Below are 16,090 nucleotides of genomic sequence, written 5' to 3'. Positions count from 1 at the left end.
AATCAGCGTTTCGCCCCTTCTTGAAAGCTGAAACCTGTCTCAAATTTCTGCTTTTCTTTCCCCTTTACTGAAGTATTTTTAAGCAAAGCAGATCCCTGTTGCTTAGGAAATCCTCCTGTTCCTGCGGTTCCTATTTCTCACCCCAAACTGTGTTACGACCACCCACGTATACATGGAGATTGCAACCAGAGGAATTCTCTTTGCTTCTGTTAACATCACTGCACACCAGAGCTGTAACAGAGCCATTTAACTCATAGAGGAGATGGAATTTCAGCAGTTAATTAATTAACTTGTTTAATCGCTCTGTGGGGAGGGCTTTCCTCTGGAAGGTGCTCTGTAAACTGAAGGAACTAGTTAAGAAGATAAGAAGTGATTGAGATAAAGGAGATATCAGCCAAAATCTTCGAGCAGAGAAACCTCAGAGTGCATGTGGGGACAGCTGGGTTTGCTGGTCAGGAACAACAAGCAATTGCACAAGGCCTGCAATAAACAGATGCAATTCTTCTAATCTGATTTAGACCACCAGGCCAGTTCCCAGTCGGTCCCTCACCCCAAACGACACCCTCAGGACTCCTGCAAGGTTTTGCTGAACTGGAACAAAATATCCCACTCTCAGCCATGGATTCAGACAATACCGGTTTTGCAGGAGGAACCACAGCCTTCCCAGACTCCTCTTCCTTCCTCATATTTCTCTGTAAAGGTCAGTAAGAGCCCAGCTTCTGAGCCCAGCTTCCCATGTATCTCCAATATTGTTTTTAATTCTTTCTTTCTTTCTTTCTCTCCTACGCTGACGGATGGATGGACGCTCTATTCAAAACATCCTTCCCTGCTGGTCTGTTTTCTGCAACGTGGCTGCACTAAGGCCAAGCCAAAGCCTGTGTGTGCCAAGTTTGTTTCTAGGATTTCCCCCCAAAATACACCTCTTCCCAGGGAGAGGGTTCCAGCTCCTCTTGTGCCTTGGCAAAAATACCTGTGCATCCTACCTGCCTGCATGATTCAGCAAGATGCTTGCAGTATGCTCCAGCCAGGTTTCGTGCACCTCAAAGCAGGGGTGGCAGATGGGTTTCCAGGCAGCTCTCTGAAAGTCCCCTTGTTAATGTGGCTTTGAATTGAGCAGCCACGTTTCTCCACATCTTCATGCTGAGCAGTTGGTGCCGGTGAAGCTGCCAGCTCACCTCTGCCCTGGCTTCCTTCCTGCCGAGTGCAAACAGCACGCTCAGCTGCAGAGCGACCTGGGACACAGTGATGTAAACAAGGTGACACAGGAGTAATGCGTGGCCACCTGCACTCCTCTTCCTTCCCTAGAAAACAAATCCTTGCCCATGGAGCTGGCTTCAAGCTGGCAGAGGGTCTTGTTTGACTTTTGTGCCTCTTGGCAGCCTAGGAAGGCTTTGTTCTTCCAACCCTGCGTGACTTTTCTCTCCTTTCAGAGCACCTGAGCAGAGCAACAACCTTTCCTTTCTGCTCCTGCATCAGGATATCTTCGGTCCTCTTGTTAGCATGTTTGTGGGTTTGTTTTTTTTTTCTGGCATCCTTTGTACTGACCATCATGTGCTCACTGTGATCCCAGCTGCTCCCAGCTCCAAAGGGATGCACCAATAAGGGGAGGTCATTCCACCCTTGCAAAACCTGCCCTGTCTGCGTTGTCTGTGGATCCCCCAACAGAAATCAGCATGAAGCAGTGTGAGCAGCACTGTGAGCTCCTGAAATGACACCGAGAAGCTGCTGTATGCTCAGCATCCTACCTGCTGCAGGCAGAGCTGGATTTGGTGTCAGAGAGCTGCCCTGGAAGTAGCTCATCTCCTATGTCACAGAATCACAGAATGGCTTGGGTTGGAAAGGAACCTCAAAGATCGCCTAGTTCCAACCGCCCTGCTGTGGGCAGGGAAGGTGCCAGCCACCAAATCAGGCCACCCAGAGCCCCATCCAACTGGCCTTGGGCATCCCCAGGAATAGGGCAGTGGGTGGGTATCTTCCTCAATCCTACCCTCCAGGAAAGTCCTTGGCTCGTGGCAGCAGAGAGATGCACTGTAGCAAAAGCATGTGTTTCATCAGAGAGGAGAAGCAATCTGAAAAACCCAAACCACAAACTTAAAAGAAAAAAAAAAAAGTAGGGAAAAAGCTGCAGCATTTCTTGAGAGCCTACTTTGTCTCCTCAACAATGAATGAAATCTGATGTAAAATAGAGTGCATGGCATGAATCGACGAGGGGGAAAGCCGCAGGCCTTGTTGCTGATTACTGTGCCTTCAGCTTCCTTGTTGCTGTGCATCTCATCTATTTTAGTTGTCAAATGCACCATGAAGCAATCTTGCAGAACAGTTTTGAACACCTCCAGTGTGAGATCGTTAAACAATGTGAAATTTAAGATGCTTCGGCACTCTCATGAGAAGGAGGGCCGATTTCTTTTTCTGAGTGCTGGTGTTTCACAGCTCAGTTTCCTATTTGAGAGTGAGCAGCTGTTCACGTGCCCAGCACCCTGTGCTGCTTTAAAAAGCACTTTTATAACACTGTTCAGCTAGAAATTGGTGCAGCTTTGCATCGACCGTTACCAGCTAGATCTCATTAAAATAACCTTCGCTGTTCTTCTTCTCAAGACTACAATGCAAACAGATCACATTCTCTAATCCTACGTAATGCCTTATGTAAAACCACTTAACATTCCTGCTAGGGCTGGGACCCATCCAGATGAACGATGCTGCATAAAAGCACATTCCTCAACGTGCTTGACCAGCAGAGCAACGTGGTTTCGGGTGGTAAATGCAGAATGGAGATGGACACGTGCTCAAGAGTCTGTGCCTGGGAGGATGCAGTGTCATGCCATGTCTTCTGCCCAAGGAGGCTGTGGATGCCCCATCCCTGCAGGCATTCAAGGCCAGGCTGGATGTGGCTCTGGGCAGCCTGGGCTGCTGGTTGGCGACCTGCACACAGCAGGGGGTTGGAGCTGGATGAGCACTGTGCTCCTGTGCAACGCAGGCCGTTCTATGATATGTGATTCTATGATATATGTCTTGGACTGAATGCTTTGTATATCTCTCTTACCTCCATTCTTGCAGCCACAGAATGGCTCTATCAGTAGACTTGGTGCTGCTGTTACTGATGTGCACTTTACAGTGTCGCTTCTACCAGAGACTGAGACCCAGCTGGGGATGGTGGAACAAAGCACAGACCATAAGGCAGCTTCGGAGCTCACAACACGGGCAACATGCTCCAGGAAACCAAACCTCCAGGTGTGAAGCAAAGGGTAACCAACCCAGCAAGGGCAAAACTGTGGTCTATGAAAGAGCTCCTGCATTACACTGCAGAGCCCTTGGATCCACAAAATGCTGTAGCAGGCCAAGTCTTAATGCACCATCTGCTACTGGAAAATGAAACGGCCTTTCCTGTGCTGTCACCTGATGGCTTGACAGGAGCAGAAAATCTGGAAAATGAAAAGTGGTGTTCAAACATTCAGCGGAGGAAGAGGGAAAAAGAAAGGACACAAACAGCTCGCTATCAGGAGTGCAGGAAGCTAATTTCTAGGGCAGAGGTAATTGTTTTGTTGAAAATCACCAGAGGAAATACAGCCCCCTAAAGGGTAAATAGTTTTTTTCTTTCCTTTATTTGCTGGGTGTTCAGGAAAACTGACGTATTTATGTTGGAGAGAATATACAGGATGTAGAAAGCTTTCAGAGTACGAGGGGAAATGAAATGTGAATCCCTTTAAGTTGGCAGTCACGTGCTTCCCTGCCTCTCTGGAAGCAAGGCAGTTTACATTTGGAGCCCGCTCCTGAAAAGCACTGTTTCCAATGAGCCCATAAATCAAAGCCCAATAAAATCAGACGTGACCGTGCAATTCCTGAGCGTCAGCACACGCAGCCTTTGAGTTCAACCTCAAACGGTGCAATAATCCTAATGAGTTGTGCTGGAGAGCCTGTGTTTGGAAGGAAAAGCTGACGCAATCAGCGGTGTGGTTTCAGGTACCTGCACGTGGCGTTCCCAAATGCGCTGCGGTAAGCTGAAAACAGGCTCCATTTTAACCTGGGAAGCTGCACTGAGCTGCTTTGTCAATGCGTTGGGCCCAGTTGGGCTGCCTGCCTGCCAAAGAGGCTCAGTCACCAAAAGGCCCATACATCTGGCATCCATTTCATTCATCCCACCAAGCTTCTGCAAACATATTTCCTGCGTTGAGTATGTGGTATTTTTTGCACCTCAGTGCTCACAACTCCTTTTGTAGGCCTTAATGATTTTACTGTGCAGCGATACCGCTGCGGATTGCAGCATTCCTCTGCTCCGTGTCTGGGCTCTTTGGTCTATTAAATTGTTCAACAGCCATTTCAGAGACCACGGGTGGGTGTTACTCAGGTGTTCTGCTGTACTTCAGCTGCTTTTGCTGGAAACACCCCTGCAGAGAAGGACCTGGGGGTCTTGGTGGATGAAAAGCTGAACATGAGCCAGCAGCATGCTCTTGCAGCTCAGAAAGCAAATGGTGTGCTGGGCTCCATCAGAAGAGAGGTGGCAGCAGGGACAGGAGATGATTGTCCCCCTCTGCTCTGCTTTTGTGAGACCCCAGATGCAGTGCTGTGTGCAGGTCTGGAGCCCCCAGTACAGGAAAGGCAGGGAGCTGTTGGAGAGGGTCCAGAGGAGCCACAGAGATGAGCAGGGGGCTGCAGCACCTCCACTACAAAGACAGGCTGAGGGAGCTGGGCTTGTTCAGCATGGAGAAAAGAAGGCTGCGGGGTGACCTCAGTGCAGCCTGCAGTACCTAAAGGGAGCCTGCAGACAGGAGGGAGTCAGCTCTTGGAAAGGGGAGATGGCAGCAGGACAAGGGGAAATGGTTTGGAGTTGAGGGAGGGCAGATGGAGGTTGGATGTCAGGGGAAGTTGTGTGCTGTGAGAGTGGTGAGGTGCTGGAACAGCTGCCCAGAGAGGCTGTGATGCCCCGTCCATCCCTGGAGGTGTTGAAGGCCAGGTTGGATGGGGCCCTGGGCAGCCTGGGCTGCTGTGAAATGTGGAGGTTGGTGGCCCTGCATGGCACAGGGGGGTTGGAGCTTCGTGATCCTTGAGGTCCCTTCCAACCCGGGCCGTTCTGTCATTCTGTGAAGTAAAAATCCAACCCACACCTGTCCTGGTGCAACTCTTTCTCCGAAAGAGTGGTCAGGCACTGGAATGGGCTTCCAACCCTGGAAGTGTTCAAGGAACGTTTGGATTTTGTGTTGAGGGACATGGTTCAGTGAGAACTATTGGTGATAGGTGCATGGTTGGACTGGATGACCTTGAAGGTCTTTTCCAACCTTGGTGATCCTGTGATTCATGGGCCCATCACCTCACGTCCTCCAGACAGCCACAGCCTTCTGCTACGCCACAGCTCTGACAGATGGCACCATTCCTCAGCGCTGCTTTCCACGAAGGAAGAAATGCACTGCCCTCACTAATCTGACTGCCGCCCTTCAGATATTGATATGTATGGATAAGATCCCCTCAGCCTTCAAGCTGACACCTCGGAGGCTCTCAGCCCCACAGCCGTGCCATCTCTGGAGCAGTTCCCCGTCTGCCTGGAACCGGGGGCTCGGCGCTCCAGACGCGGCCTTTCCGAGGCAGTGCAGTGCAGTGCAGTGCGGAGGATCCCGCCGCTCGCCCCGCCGGCCGCTCGGAGCAGCGCAGCGCAGCGCACCGCTGTGAGGGCGGGCGCCGTGTAAGCGCTCGGCGGGGCGGAGGAGGCGGCGGCCGTGGAGTTGAGGGCCGGGGGTTCGAATCCCGCCGCGCCGTGGCGCTGCGGAGGCGCTGTGCCGTCCCGTCCCGGCGCGGTGCGTGCGTGGGGCCGCGGCGGGAGCAGGAAGGAGGAGAAGGGAGGAGGAAGGAGGCGGCAGCGCGGCGTTCCCTGAGCGCCGGGACAAAGGGCCGCGCAGGTAGGGCAGGGCAGGGCGTAGCGGCCTGGCTGCGGAGGGCCGCCGAGCCGCTCGGGGCCGGGACCTCCACCCCGCTGCCCCGCGGCCAACGGACGTTCCCAGCGCCCCTCGCCCTCCCTTTGTTTTGTCAGCCGCGGCCGAGACCCCTCCCCGGCGGGGGAGGCACTTCCCGGCTCCGCAGCCATGAGGGCCGAAGGCCGGCGGCCGCGCTAAGCGGCGGCCCGGAGCGGAGGGGCGGCCCTCGGGGCCCGCCGCCATGGAGCGGCCGAGCGGGGACATCATGCGGCGGAACCCGCAACAGGACTACGAGCTGATCCAGCGCGTGGGCAGCGGCACCTACGGCGACGTGTACAAGGTAAGGGCCCGGGCCCGGATCTGCCGCGGGACGGCGGCTCACGGCACCCGGCTCGGCGGCTCCGGGCCCCGCACGGAGCGCTGCGGGCGGCGCTTCGCCCGATGCTGAAGGCGGAGGGCATTTACCTGCGCGGGGAGCGCGTCGCTTCCAGCTCCCGATTAACGACTTTATCCCCGGGGTTAATAATAGCCGAGAAAGGCAGAAGCGGATTAAAGCTCTTCGGAAGCTGGAGCGGAGCTGGAGCTCGCTGCTGGGCTGCTGCTGAAAGCCGACGGGTGCTGCTCAAGCGGTTCCAGCCACAGAGGTGTGGGCGCCCCACGTTCCTCCTTGTTGCCTTTCTCAGGCTGCCCGGAGCTGTGGGTGCCCGTCCCTGGAGGCGCTGAGGCCGTGGATGGGTCCCTGGGCGGCTGAGCTGGGGGGCGCCCGGCCCGCGGCTGATGGTCTTTGAGTCCCTTCCGACCCGGCCATTTGCTGATGGCTCCGTGAGCCCTTTCTTTTTGTCGTGATGTTTTTGGCTCGTGTGTCAGCAGTCCGAATTTGTGGACTCCGTGGGCAGAATGGCTGTGATGTTGCACTTCGTAATGCTGCTGACTGTACACGAAATGGGCCTGGTGTGACCAAACTGAGGAGCGTGGCTGTGCCACATGAAAGGCGCCGGTAATTGCTGCGTGCTGGGGGAGGGCTGTTTGCTAATGTTCAAATTGGAGTTTTATAGTCGGATCTCGTTCTCATCCCCCTTTGAAATGGTTACTGATGGCCTCGGGGAGTTATTTTTAACTCTTTTGTTTTCACGGTAATGGATATTTACATTCTTATTTTTTCCTTAGATTGCTGTGTGCAGATCAGTCAACTGAGGAGCTACGACATATGGTTTAGTGCTTGTGGTAGCAGTGGTGATGGGAGGATGGTTGAATTAGTAGATCTTGCAGATCCTTTCCAACCTTGTGATTCTATGATTTCTTTGCTGGGAAATCTGGCCCGTAAAACTTAAAAAGGACATTTCAGGTTTCATAAATCTGAAACATTGCGTGCCTTCAGCTGGTTTGTTTGGGTATAGCTGCACAGCGTAGGGCAGCGTGGTGAAAAGCGACTGGCTGTGTCACAGGGAAGTGTTCTGTGTCATCCCTTTGCTCCTAGTGGAAAAAAAAGAGACGGATTCTGCTTCTCATTATCCTGCTAATGAGTGGAGAGCTGTGCTGACATGTCCTATAGCTTCCAGTTCCGGAGCTGGCTGGGTGCAGGGCACTGCACAGTGCCCTGTAAATAACACCCCCCCTTCCCACCAAACCTCCTCTCTTTGGGTCTTGGTAAACATCCTTCTGTTCTGCAGGGGTCTCAGTGATAAACCCTCTCCTTGCACAACCTGAGAAATGTAAATCAAAGCCTTGGATGGAGTTGTTGCACCTCTAAACCAAGTGTGAAGTTCATGAGTTTAAAGCAGTCAGGAATCCTGCATCTGTTTCTAGGTCGCTGGTGCGCTCTTTGTTTTTGCAGAGCCTTGCAAACAGGGAGGAACTGTGTCAAGGGAATAGTGAATGGGATGGTGCAGGCTGTGAAGGCAAATACGCAAAGCCAACTTCGTTTTTAAAAGCCATTGATGTTGTGTTCATTTTAAAAGTATCTAAGGTAAACTTCTTGAAAGCAGCTGATGTGTAAACATTGTACTTGGAGTTTTCTGTGTCCATGGTAGGGCTCTTAGCACAGATCGCTCGCTGAGCACTGTCAGCAGTGTTTATAGAAAGCCTTTCTTAGTCAATATCTGATTGTTGGGATGTCTCAGAGCTCAGGCGAGGTTTGTTAGAGCATTCTTAAATTAAGATGGAATTTTCCTCTCACCCCCTGAAGCAGTTCCTCTGCTCCATCGCTATAATGAGTCACTGGTGTCTTGGGCACAGTTGGGTTCAGGATGCCCAAGTGAGGCAGCCCTTCTGCTGGTGGGAGCTCTGTCTCTGTTGCTTTTTGGTGGTGGTGGTGGTTCATGCCTCAAATTCTTCTTGGGGCATTTGGTAGCTGTCAGGGTAATTAGTTCTTTTCTGGAAGTCGAAGGCGGGGGTTAAGCAAATATTTGTGTTCACTGTTAGGTTACAGAAACATACTTAAGTCCTTGCTAAAAATCTATGGATGCTTAAAACTAGACTGTTTTCTTAGCCTTGGTGTTTTTTTCTCTGTCACATGGCACACAATGGTTGCTTGTAGGGCGCTCATAAGCGCTGGATTGTTGGTGTTGTTTTAATATTTATTCTCCAAAATGCATTTCAGGGTGGGGGAGAAACCATCCTTAAATAAACATTTTCTTATCTATTCACAGCAAGTGGAATTGGATCCAAGTTTGGGCCTACCAGTCGTGGGAGTGCACTCCTCATTAAAATCCTAGTGCAATCATTGTTCCATCTGTGCAGGGAAGGGGTTTTTTTACTTTGTATTACAGGATTTTGTTATTGAGCTGATACCAACCCATTGCAGTAATTTCTCTCAAAGCACTGCGTTAGGCATATCTTCAATTGCTGACTTCTGGAAGAGGTGATAGTGATGGGGATGGGTGCTCAGTGGATCTTAATAACTTGATAATGGTATTTTTCCCCCTTACTCCCAGTGATACGGTTGTCAGCTCAGCATCATACCCCTGAGCTCTGCAGAGGTGAGCACTGCAAAGCTGAAGTCTTCATCTGGCTTTCCCAGCCAGATTTCTGTCTGCTCACTGTACTCGTATACAAGCAGTGTTTAAAAACGATCCAAGCTGGGTCGTGTACCTGTGTGGTGGTACTGGAATAGACACTGCATGTGGGTAATGCAGAAATTGTCCAGCTGCCTGGTGTTGTAGAACAGAAAGCTGAATCACGTCTGCAAATCACCCCTTGGGCACAGAAGGGAAATGGAAGCCATCACTACACATGTGAGTCCTGCTCCCACCTGCTGTCTCCTCTCTCCCATTCTCTCCTAGCTAAGCAAGGCTTTGCTTTTTGTGGAGTCTCATGCAGGCGCCCTGGTGTTTGTACTAATCTTCAATATTGAAGAAGGGGAGCAAAAGGATGGTTGATGTGAGCAGTGTTTTTGAATGCTCTGGTTTGGCTGAAGCCGTGGGAGAGAAATGTACCAAATTAATAGCAGAAAATGCCTGTAAAGGAGACACGTTTTTAGTAAATATCACAGAAGTTTCATTCCTTCCCCTTTCCTCTGCTAAGTCTTTCTTATTCTCTAGGGTGCTTTTTAATCTCCTGCACCAGTTGATGGCATTCACTCAGAAGCACCCTGTGTTGTTCTGACACAGCTCTCTGATTGCTGCAGGGAGATACTGAGCAATGAAGTTGGATCAACTCAGCCAGACGCTTTTCTTCACTATGAAAACAAAAGTTTGTCTTTAACTTGCTTGTTAAAACATTTTGCTTTTTCAAGTCAACGGATCAAAAGTGGAATGGCTTTGTTTCACTGCCACTGCCCCACTATGGCTCTGGTAGTTTTCAGTCGGATACTTCAGACTTTCTATGAGTACATTTTTGCAGCTGTGGACCAACTGGGTTGGCCATCCCTGATTCTGTGCTTCTATTCCTGGTGCACACACATTGCTTACGTCTATAAATTACCATAAGCTTTTATCACATGGAGAGGTTTCCTCTCTTCCTCTCCATCTCCAAGCTTATAGTTAGCAGTGTTTGCTGGAGCCATGCATGAAGTCTGCATGTTCTTGTTTTTCCATGTGAAAGGTGTTTAGAATGGCATCAGACCAGCTGCTGCCGAGTTTCTTCCTGCTGTTGTGGATGTTTTCTTCTGGGAAGTTGCGTGCTTCTCTTCTGGATGCAGTCAGTAAGTACTGATACATGTGTATGCAACAGAACATACTGCTGAGAACTGAGTTACTCAGAGGCTTGCTGACACCCACTTTCAGGATATTTGGGAACTGAGGGAAGCCTTTGCTTTTCCATTTGTAATCTTTGATTTCTTCTTAATAAGCATCTTTACTGTGTAACATTCAAAGCTGTTTGGGTTGAAATATCACCTCCTGTGTACCTGTATTTCCCACTGATGTTACATAAGGACCCAGACTCAGTGTCTAGCTGAGGGCGATGCCTTTTGAAACAAGTGCATGATCTGTGTGGGAGTATCTGTGCCATTTGTTTCTGGTCTGATGGCTCTCACCTCAGAATCCTCTGTCCAGCAATGTGCTGACATCATTAGGAGCTCTCCTACCTCTGCCTCCTGCTGAGCCCTGAGGCTCTGCCACCATTCTGTGGAGGTTCAGTGCAGAGAGGTGAACGTGTCTCCCTGTGCCAATTCTTCCCTGATTCTGAAAAGCAAGTAGTGTCCAAAATCTTAAAAATAAGGTCTGGTCTCTTTTCTGTGTCTTTTTGAAGAGTTGTCCTCTCAGGTATCAGAGGAGAGGAGCTGAAGGAAGTGTGGCAGCAGCTTTCAGTATGCTTCTGTCAGCTGGACCAGGGCTGTGTCCAGAAAGGCAACTGCTGGTGCCAGCAGTAGTGATGGTATAGAAAGCAATGTAAAGTGTGCTGACAGCACTTGTCTGCAAGGATTATGGGCATTGTTTGCCTTGCACTAAAGCATCTCTGAAGTCATAGGGGAGCTGAGAGCCTGTTCTGTTGGGTTTAATGTCCCAGTGGCACCAGCCTTGGTTCTGCTGTAGCCTCCTGCTCTGCAGTGTTGTCCTTCAGGAGATGTTCTGCTGGGTGGATGATTTTAGTTTATTTCTCATTTATTTATGGAACAATCCAGGGAGGCTTTAATGTCTTGTGGATGTGCACAGGAAGGAGGGAATGAGGGCGTGTTGGTTCAGTCCCTGTGTGTTGCACACCTTGTTGCAGAGCAGTCTGGAACACTGGAGGTGCTTTATACGTGCTGTGCCTTTCTGCCTTCCACCCCAGAGCTCTCTTTCAAGTGCATGGTGTGGTTTCTGCATCCCCTTTGAAACACCACAAGAGCAGAAGAAATCTCTGAGAAGGAGGAACAGGTGAAAGATTGTTGTGTTTGCACACCAGTATCTACTTCAGCTTCAGCCCCAGGAGATGCAGTAGTTGTTTTTAGTGCCAGTTCATCCGGATGACTTTGAATGTGACCAAGACTTCATAGAATCACGTAATCCTAGAATGGCCTGGGTTACAAATGACCACAATTATCTAGTTTCAACCCCCCTGCTGTGTGCAGGTCACCAACCAGCAGCCCAGGCTGCCCAGAGCCACATCCAGCCTGGCCTTGAATGCCTGCAGGGATGGGGCATCCACAGCCTCCTTGGGCAACCTGTGCCAGTGCCTCACCACCCTCTGGCTGAAAACTTATAGCAAGAGGTGGCTGAGAGTTTCCAGGTTGCATCAGGAGAGGTGTGTGACACGCAGATCAGCTGTGTCCTGTAGAGCAGCTTTTCCTGCTCACAAGGCCAGCACGGAGTTTGCCAGCTTTTCTGGCTGACACCAGCAACTGTCCGCCCTTCCTGCAGCTGGGAAAACAACCACGCTTGCTACCTTTATTCATGTTTGGCACCTTGCTTCTTGGTTACAGCTGTGAATGAAGAGAGGAGGCAGCATCAACAGACGGTGATTCCGTGTGTGAAATGGGTTGATCTCTACATACATAAAAGTTGCTCAAAGATTTTCTTTGCCTTTTTGTTAGGATCCCAGGCTTTATATTTCTTCAAAGAATCAGAATGCTTTAATTCTCTCCAAATTTTGGAATTCTTCCTATCAATGAGGCCACTTTCAAGGTTTGGTGGACCTCTGATTTGTGGTTCATGGCAATTTTCGTTACTGTGAGCACATCCTGGGATTTCAGTAAAAGCTCAGTGAGAAGGGCAGGATACTTTCCCACTCCATTTCCATGTAACCAGCTCTATAAAATTGCTGTCTCCATCTGCTGGGTAGTGCCCAGTGCCATCATTTTGAGCTCCAGACTTGCCTCTTCCCACGTTGTCCTGCAGGAGTGCTCTGTCACACAGAGGTCTGAGCTGCTGGCAGTTCCTTGCCTAATTTGAGGGAGAAATTCTGCATTTAGTGCAGGGAGTTTTCCATTTTGCACTCCATCTTTTGAAATTCCTTCGCTCCACAGTTATTGATTTCATCCAATGGGTAGAGCCTGCAAGGACCATCCTTGCCCCTCAAAGAGCCCAAGGTGGCAAAATGAAGACCCCGCTCTGTCTGTGGGCTGTCCCACCCACTGCAGGTAAGCCAGGAATTGCTTCCTGCCCGCTTTCAGTCAGCGCTTGGTTCAGAGGCCAATCTGGTCAGTGGGTGCTCCTGGCCCTGCCAAGGCCCAGGCAAAGGGCTCCAAAGGAGACTTGTCCTCACAGAAGCATTAAAAAGGTGGGAGCGGGGCTCTGGAGAGAAGGCTGATGTCTTCTCTCTGCTTGCATGAAGCGCATTTTCTGCTGTACACAGCTAGATTTGGACTTGCTGAGATGTGAACATTGAGGTGCTCCAGAGAGGCAGCTGCTGTTCCTACTTGCAGAGAGGAGGTCTTTGCAGGGCTCTGTTGTCTTTATTGATGTTACCTCCTTGAACTTGCTTTCTCATGCAGCATTAAAGGCATCGTTTCTTTCCCCTAAGTAGAAATGCAGAAATGTGTGTTTAGATGTAAGTTAAGTATATTCAAGTTTATTCTGGCTGTATGTGCTAAAGAGATAAATTGTGGCTATCTCTGCCAAGAGGTTGTTTGACGGCTTGCTCCCTTTCTAATTAGGCGCAGAACAGATGAACTTACTCTGGATGGTTTATCCATTTATCACATTCATGCCCTACTTAGAGTATCTGGAGTTGTGTGTTTGGTATTTTTCAGCAGCACGCTGCCCAAGGAGCCCTGTGCATGCCAAGCTGTACACTGTGCAGTTACCTCCAGGGTCAGTGAGAGGGAACAGCAAAGGCTGAGAGATGGTAAAGCCAAATATTGACTGGAATTTGACTATCTGCTCGAACAAGCTGGAGCAGTGGTTTTGTTCTGCTCTCATCTGCAAGTATAGCTGCTTGCTGATAGAGAACAGTGTTCCATTTGCCTTCACTTGCTGTTTAATATGTGGACGTGCAAGATAAGAGATGAATGATGACCTCCCAAGAATGCAGTCATTAATCTTGATGGAAGATAAATGGTAAAGTGTTAAAGCATGAGCATCAGGTGTTTGTGCTGTGTTTATGGAGGGTGTGAAAACAGCAGTAATTGAAATTTTTTCTTGTGATGAGTTTAGCCTGCAGGGGGTAAAAGGGAGAGCGTTTGTTGTGTTGCTCACAGTACATGCTGGGCTCTCAGAGGGGGGTAGGAGTCAATTTAAGGTATCTGAGATGCCTTTTTCTTTTGAAGAAGCATGTGAAATGCTGCCTGTATTAGGAGGGCAATTTCCATTGCTGGGATGAGGATAACAGCAGGGTACTGTGAAGGGAGGCAGCTGAACCAGGCTGCGTGTGGTGGGCATCACTTCTGTCGTATCAGCACTTCCTGAGGGCTTCCTGGGTGTGCTGAGCGTGTCTGCATAGCCGAAATACCTGGTCAGCATGAATCCTAGAATGGCCTGGGTTGAAAAGGAGCACAATGCTCATCTAGTTTCAACCCCCTGCTGCGTGCAGGTCACCAACCAGCAGCCCAGGCTGCCCAGAGCCACATCCAGCCTGGCCTTGGAGGAATCCAAATCAGAGGTTTGGGCATGTCAGTGTTGAAATTCAAAGCAGTGCTTGAGTTGTGACAGTCAACTGCTTGGATCAGTGTGAAGAGGCATAAGTCACTGCAGGAGCAATTGAGTACACTTCTAATTGTCATCGTGCCTTTAAAACTTTGCCAAACATTTCCTGTCTACAGAGCCTGGTTTCACATTTCCTCCCAGTGCCAAACTGGGGGCAGAGCTCTGAGGATGGAGAGGGAAGTTTGAGCTTCATCGTCTGCTGTCACTTCAGCAGCCACAACTGATTGCCTTTTTAGGGTCAGAAACAGAAACGTTGTCTCTTTCTCATTCTGCAAATTCTGAGGTTTGTCCAGCTCATAGACCGAGATGGGCTGTGCTGGGTTGGGCAGCAAAGGTCACTTCTGGGGGATGAGTCTGGGAGGAGGAGAGCAGCGGGCTGTGGCTTTTCTCCATGAAACGACAAAATGATGAACTCGGGAGGGAGATGAAGCAGCTGCTGCCTCTATTTCTAGGAGCCTCAGTGCTTCCTGCAGCCAGCAGGGAATGCTGCATGTCAGCCAGGCGCTGGGTTTGCCATGGGGAGGTGTGGGGCCAGCTGTGTCCTCGACAGCTCCGATGCAGTGCCGTCTCAGTGGGCGCTGAGTTCATCTAGACGTGACAGCTTTGGCCCTCCTACTCTCTCATGGTTTCTGATTTCATTGCTTCACCCATGTGCATCATTTTCTTTGGCCGAGGGCAGCCCAAAGTGGAATCTGCATGTGATCCCTGTGTGGTTGCCCTTTGGCTGCGCGAGTTCAGTCTCCGGTGGCTTTGTGCAGAGAAGGGCAGTTATGCTATCTTAAACTTCCTGAGGTGGAATACACTTGCAGGGTACATCATGTCTTCAGGATACCTTATAGCAAGTGTAGTATTACATGTGACAGCTTTGGCTTTCTGCTTAAGGCTGGGATCTGTTTTGATTTACAGGTCTGCTTTTTGGTTTTTGTTGCTGTAGCTTCGTGAGGATCTTATCTTGTTCCTTCCACTGAGCAGGCGTGTGGATCGTTAGCCCTCCATCACAGTGTTCAGAGGACAAGAAGGATGCTGAGGATGCATGTTGGTGGCAGCTGAGTTAGTGCTGAGATGCAGTAACTCAGGAGCTGGGCTGATCCTTGTGTGATATCCCTTCCAACTGGGGATACTGGGAACTTCATGCTAAGAGGAAATTTTGCGTATGTAATGAAACAAAGAGGAATGACAAGGTGGTAAATGTTTTCAACTGCATTAAAATCGGGGAGACATTCTTCCCTTTAAATACAAATTCAATCATAAGGCCTAGTTTACTGTGATATTATAACTTCCATAGCATGCACGTTATTTTCTGTCCATGCTTTAAAGAGCAAGTGAGCTGGGGAGGTCAGCGGCCTGGTGGGTTGGAACAAGGCTGCTGAAGTGAAACCAGGGTTTGACAGCTGTAGAATAAGCTGTCAAAAATGCTTGTTTCTTCTTTTCTGGTTGCTTCATTTGCATGAGGGGATGAGTCCAAGTCAAGGAAGCAACTTAAAACTTGAAAAATGAACAAAACAAACCCCAAACAAGCACCAAACCCCTCCTGTTGGGTTAAAATAAGGTGTGAAGGGATGAGGCAGCTGTGATATCCAGAAAGATACACTTCCACTTTATTACAGATCGTATTTCCTCTCTGCACTCAATGTAAGTACAAGACGTATTTTGTACTTAACCTTTCTTCTACCTTGTTTTATCTCCTTTGCTTTACATGGCTTTTTTTTTTTGTTCATTCCATCCATTCTGGTCACTGTTTTATTTACTGACGACACCACACAAAACACCCAGACCTGTCTCCTTCGCACAGCCAACTTACTTTGGTTCCTCCTGGTTCTCTCACTGTTGGTGTATCTTTGAGGAATTGAAATTTAAGGAGGCACTCACAGGATAACAATGCTAGCATGGGATTTTGCTGCTGAAATCGGTGTTTTTCGCCTGCATTGCTCTACGTTCTGTCAGATAAATGACAATAAGGAAAAGGAAGCAATGAGGATTTGTACTGTGCTTCAGAAGACTTGGTCCTGAAGAAGAATAGAAATGGCTTACAGCTTGCTTTCTGCTTCAAAGCCATGCTTTCCTCCTAGTCTAGAAAGCACATGTTTGGGATTTGTTGCTTTATTTTTGATGGGAAAGCACAGTCAAGAGCTTTGGACCTGAATCATTGATTTCTTGAGTAATGCTTGGCAGTTCTGTCCTTGCTAC

At 49.5% G+C, this 16,090-nt stretch overlaps 1 protein-coding gene across 5 annotated transcripts in view; it reads left to right on the top strand.

Annotated features, from left to right (window-relative positions):
• The first annotated feature begins 6,111 nt into the window (after window positions 1-6,111).
• Window positions 6,112-16,090, top strand: part of MAP4K5 (mitogen-activated protein kinase kinase kinase kinase 5) — a 58,038-nt gene continuing 48,059 nt past the window's right edge. For all 5 annotated transcript variants that reach the window (XM_042871622.1, XM_042871461.1, XM_042871541.1 and 2 more), the window contains exon 1: window positions 6,112-6,240. In XM_042871622.1, the coding sequence (XP_042727556.1) occupies window positions 6,142-6,240 (99 nt within the window). In that variant the 5' untranslated portion in view covers window positions 6,112-6,141. The remainder of the gene's footprint in view (window positions 6,241-16,090) is intronic.

The sequence above is a fragment of the Lagopus leucura genome, unplaced genomic scaffold (genome assembly GCF_019238085.1).
Source record: "Lagopus leucura isolate 7727_CA_CO unplaced genomic scaffold, USGS_WTPT01 Super-Scaffold_1, whole genome shotgun sequence".
NCBI lineage: Eukaryota > Metazoa > Chordata > Aves > Galliformes > Phasianidae > Lagopus > Lagopus leucura.
This window is presented reverse-complemented; position numbering and strand designations above follow the sequence as displayed.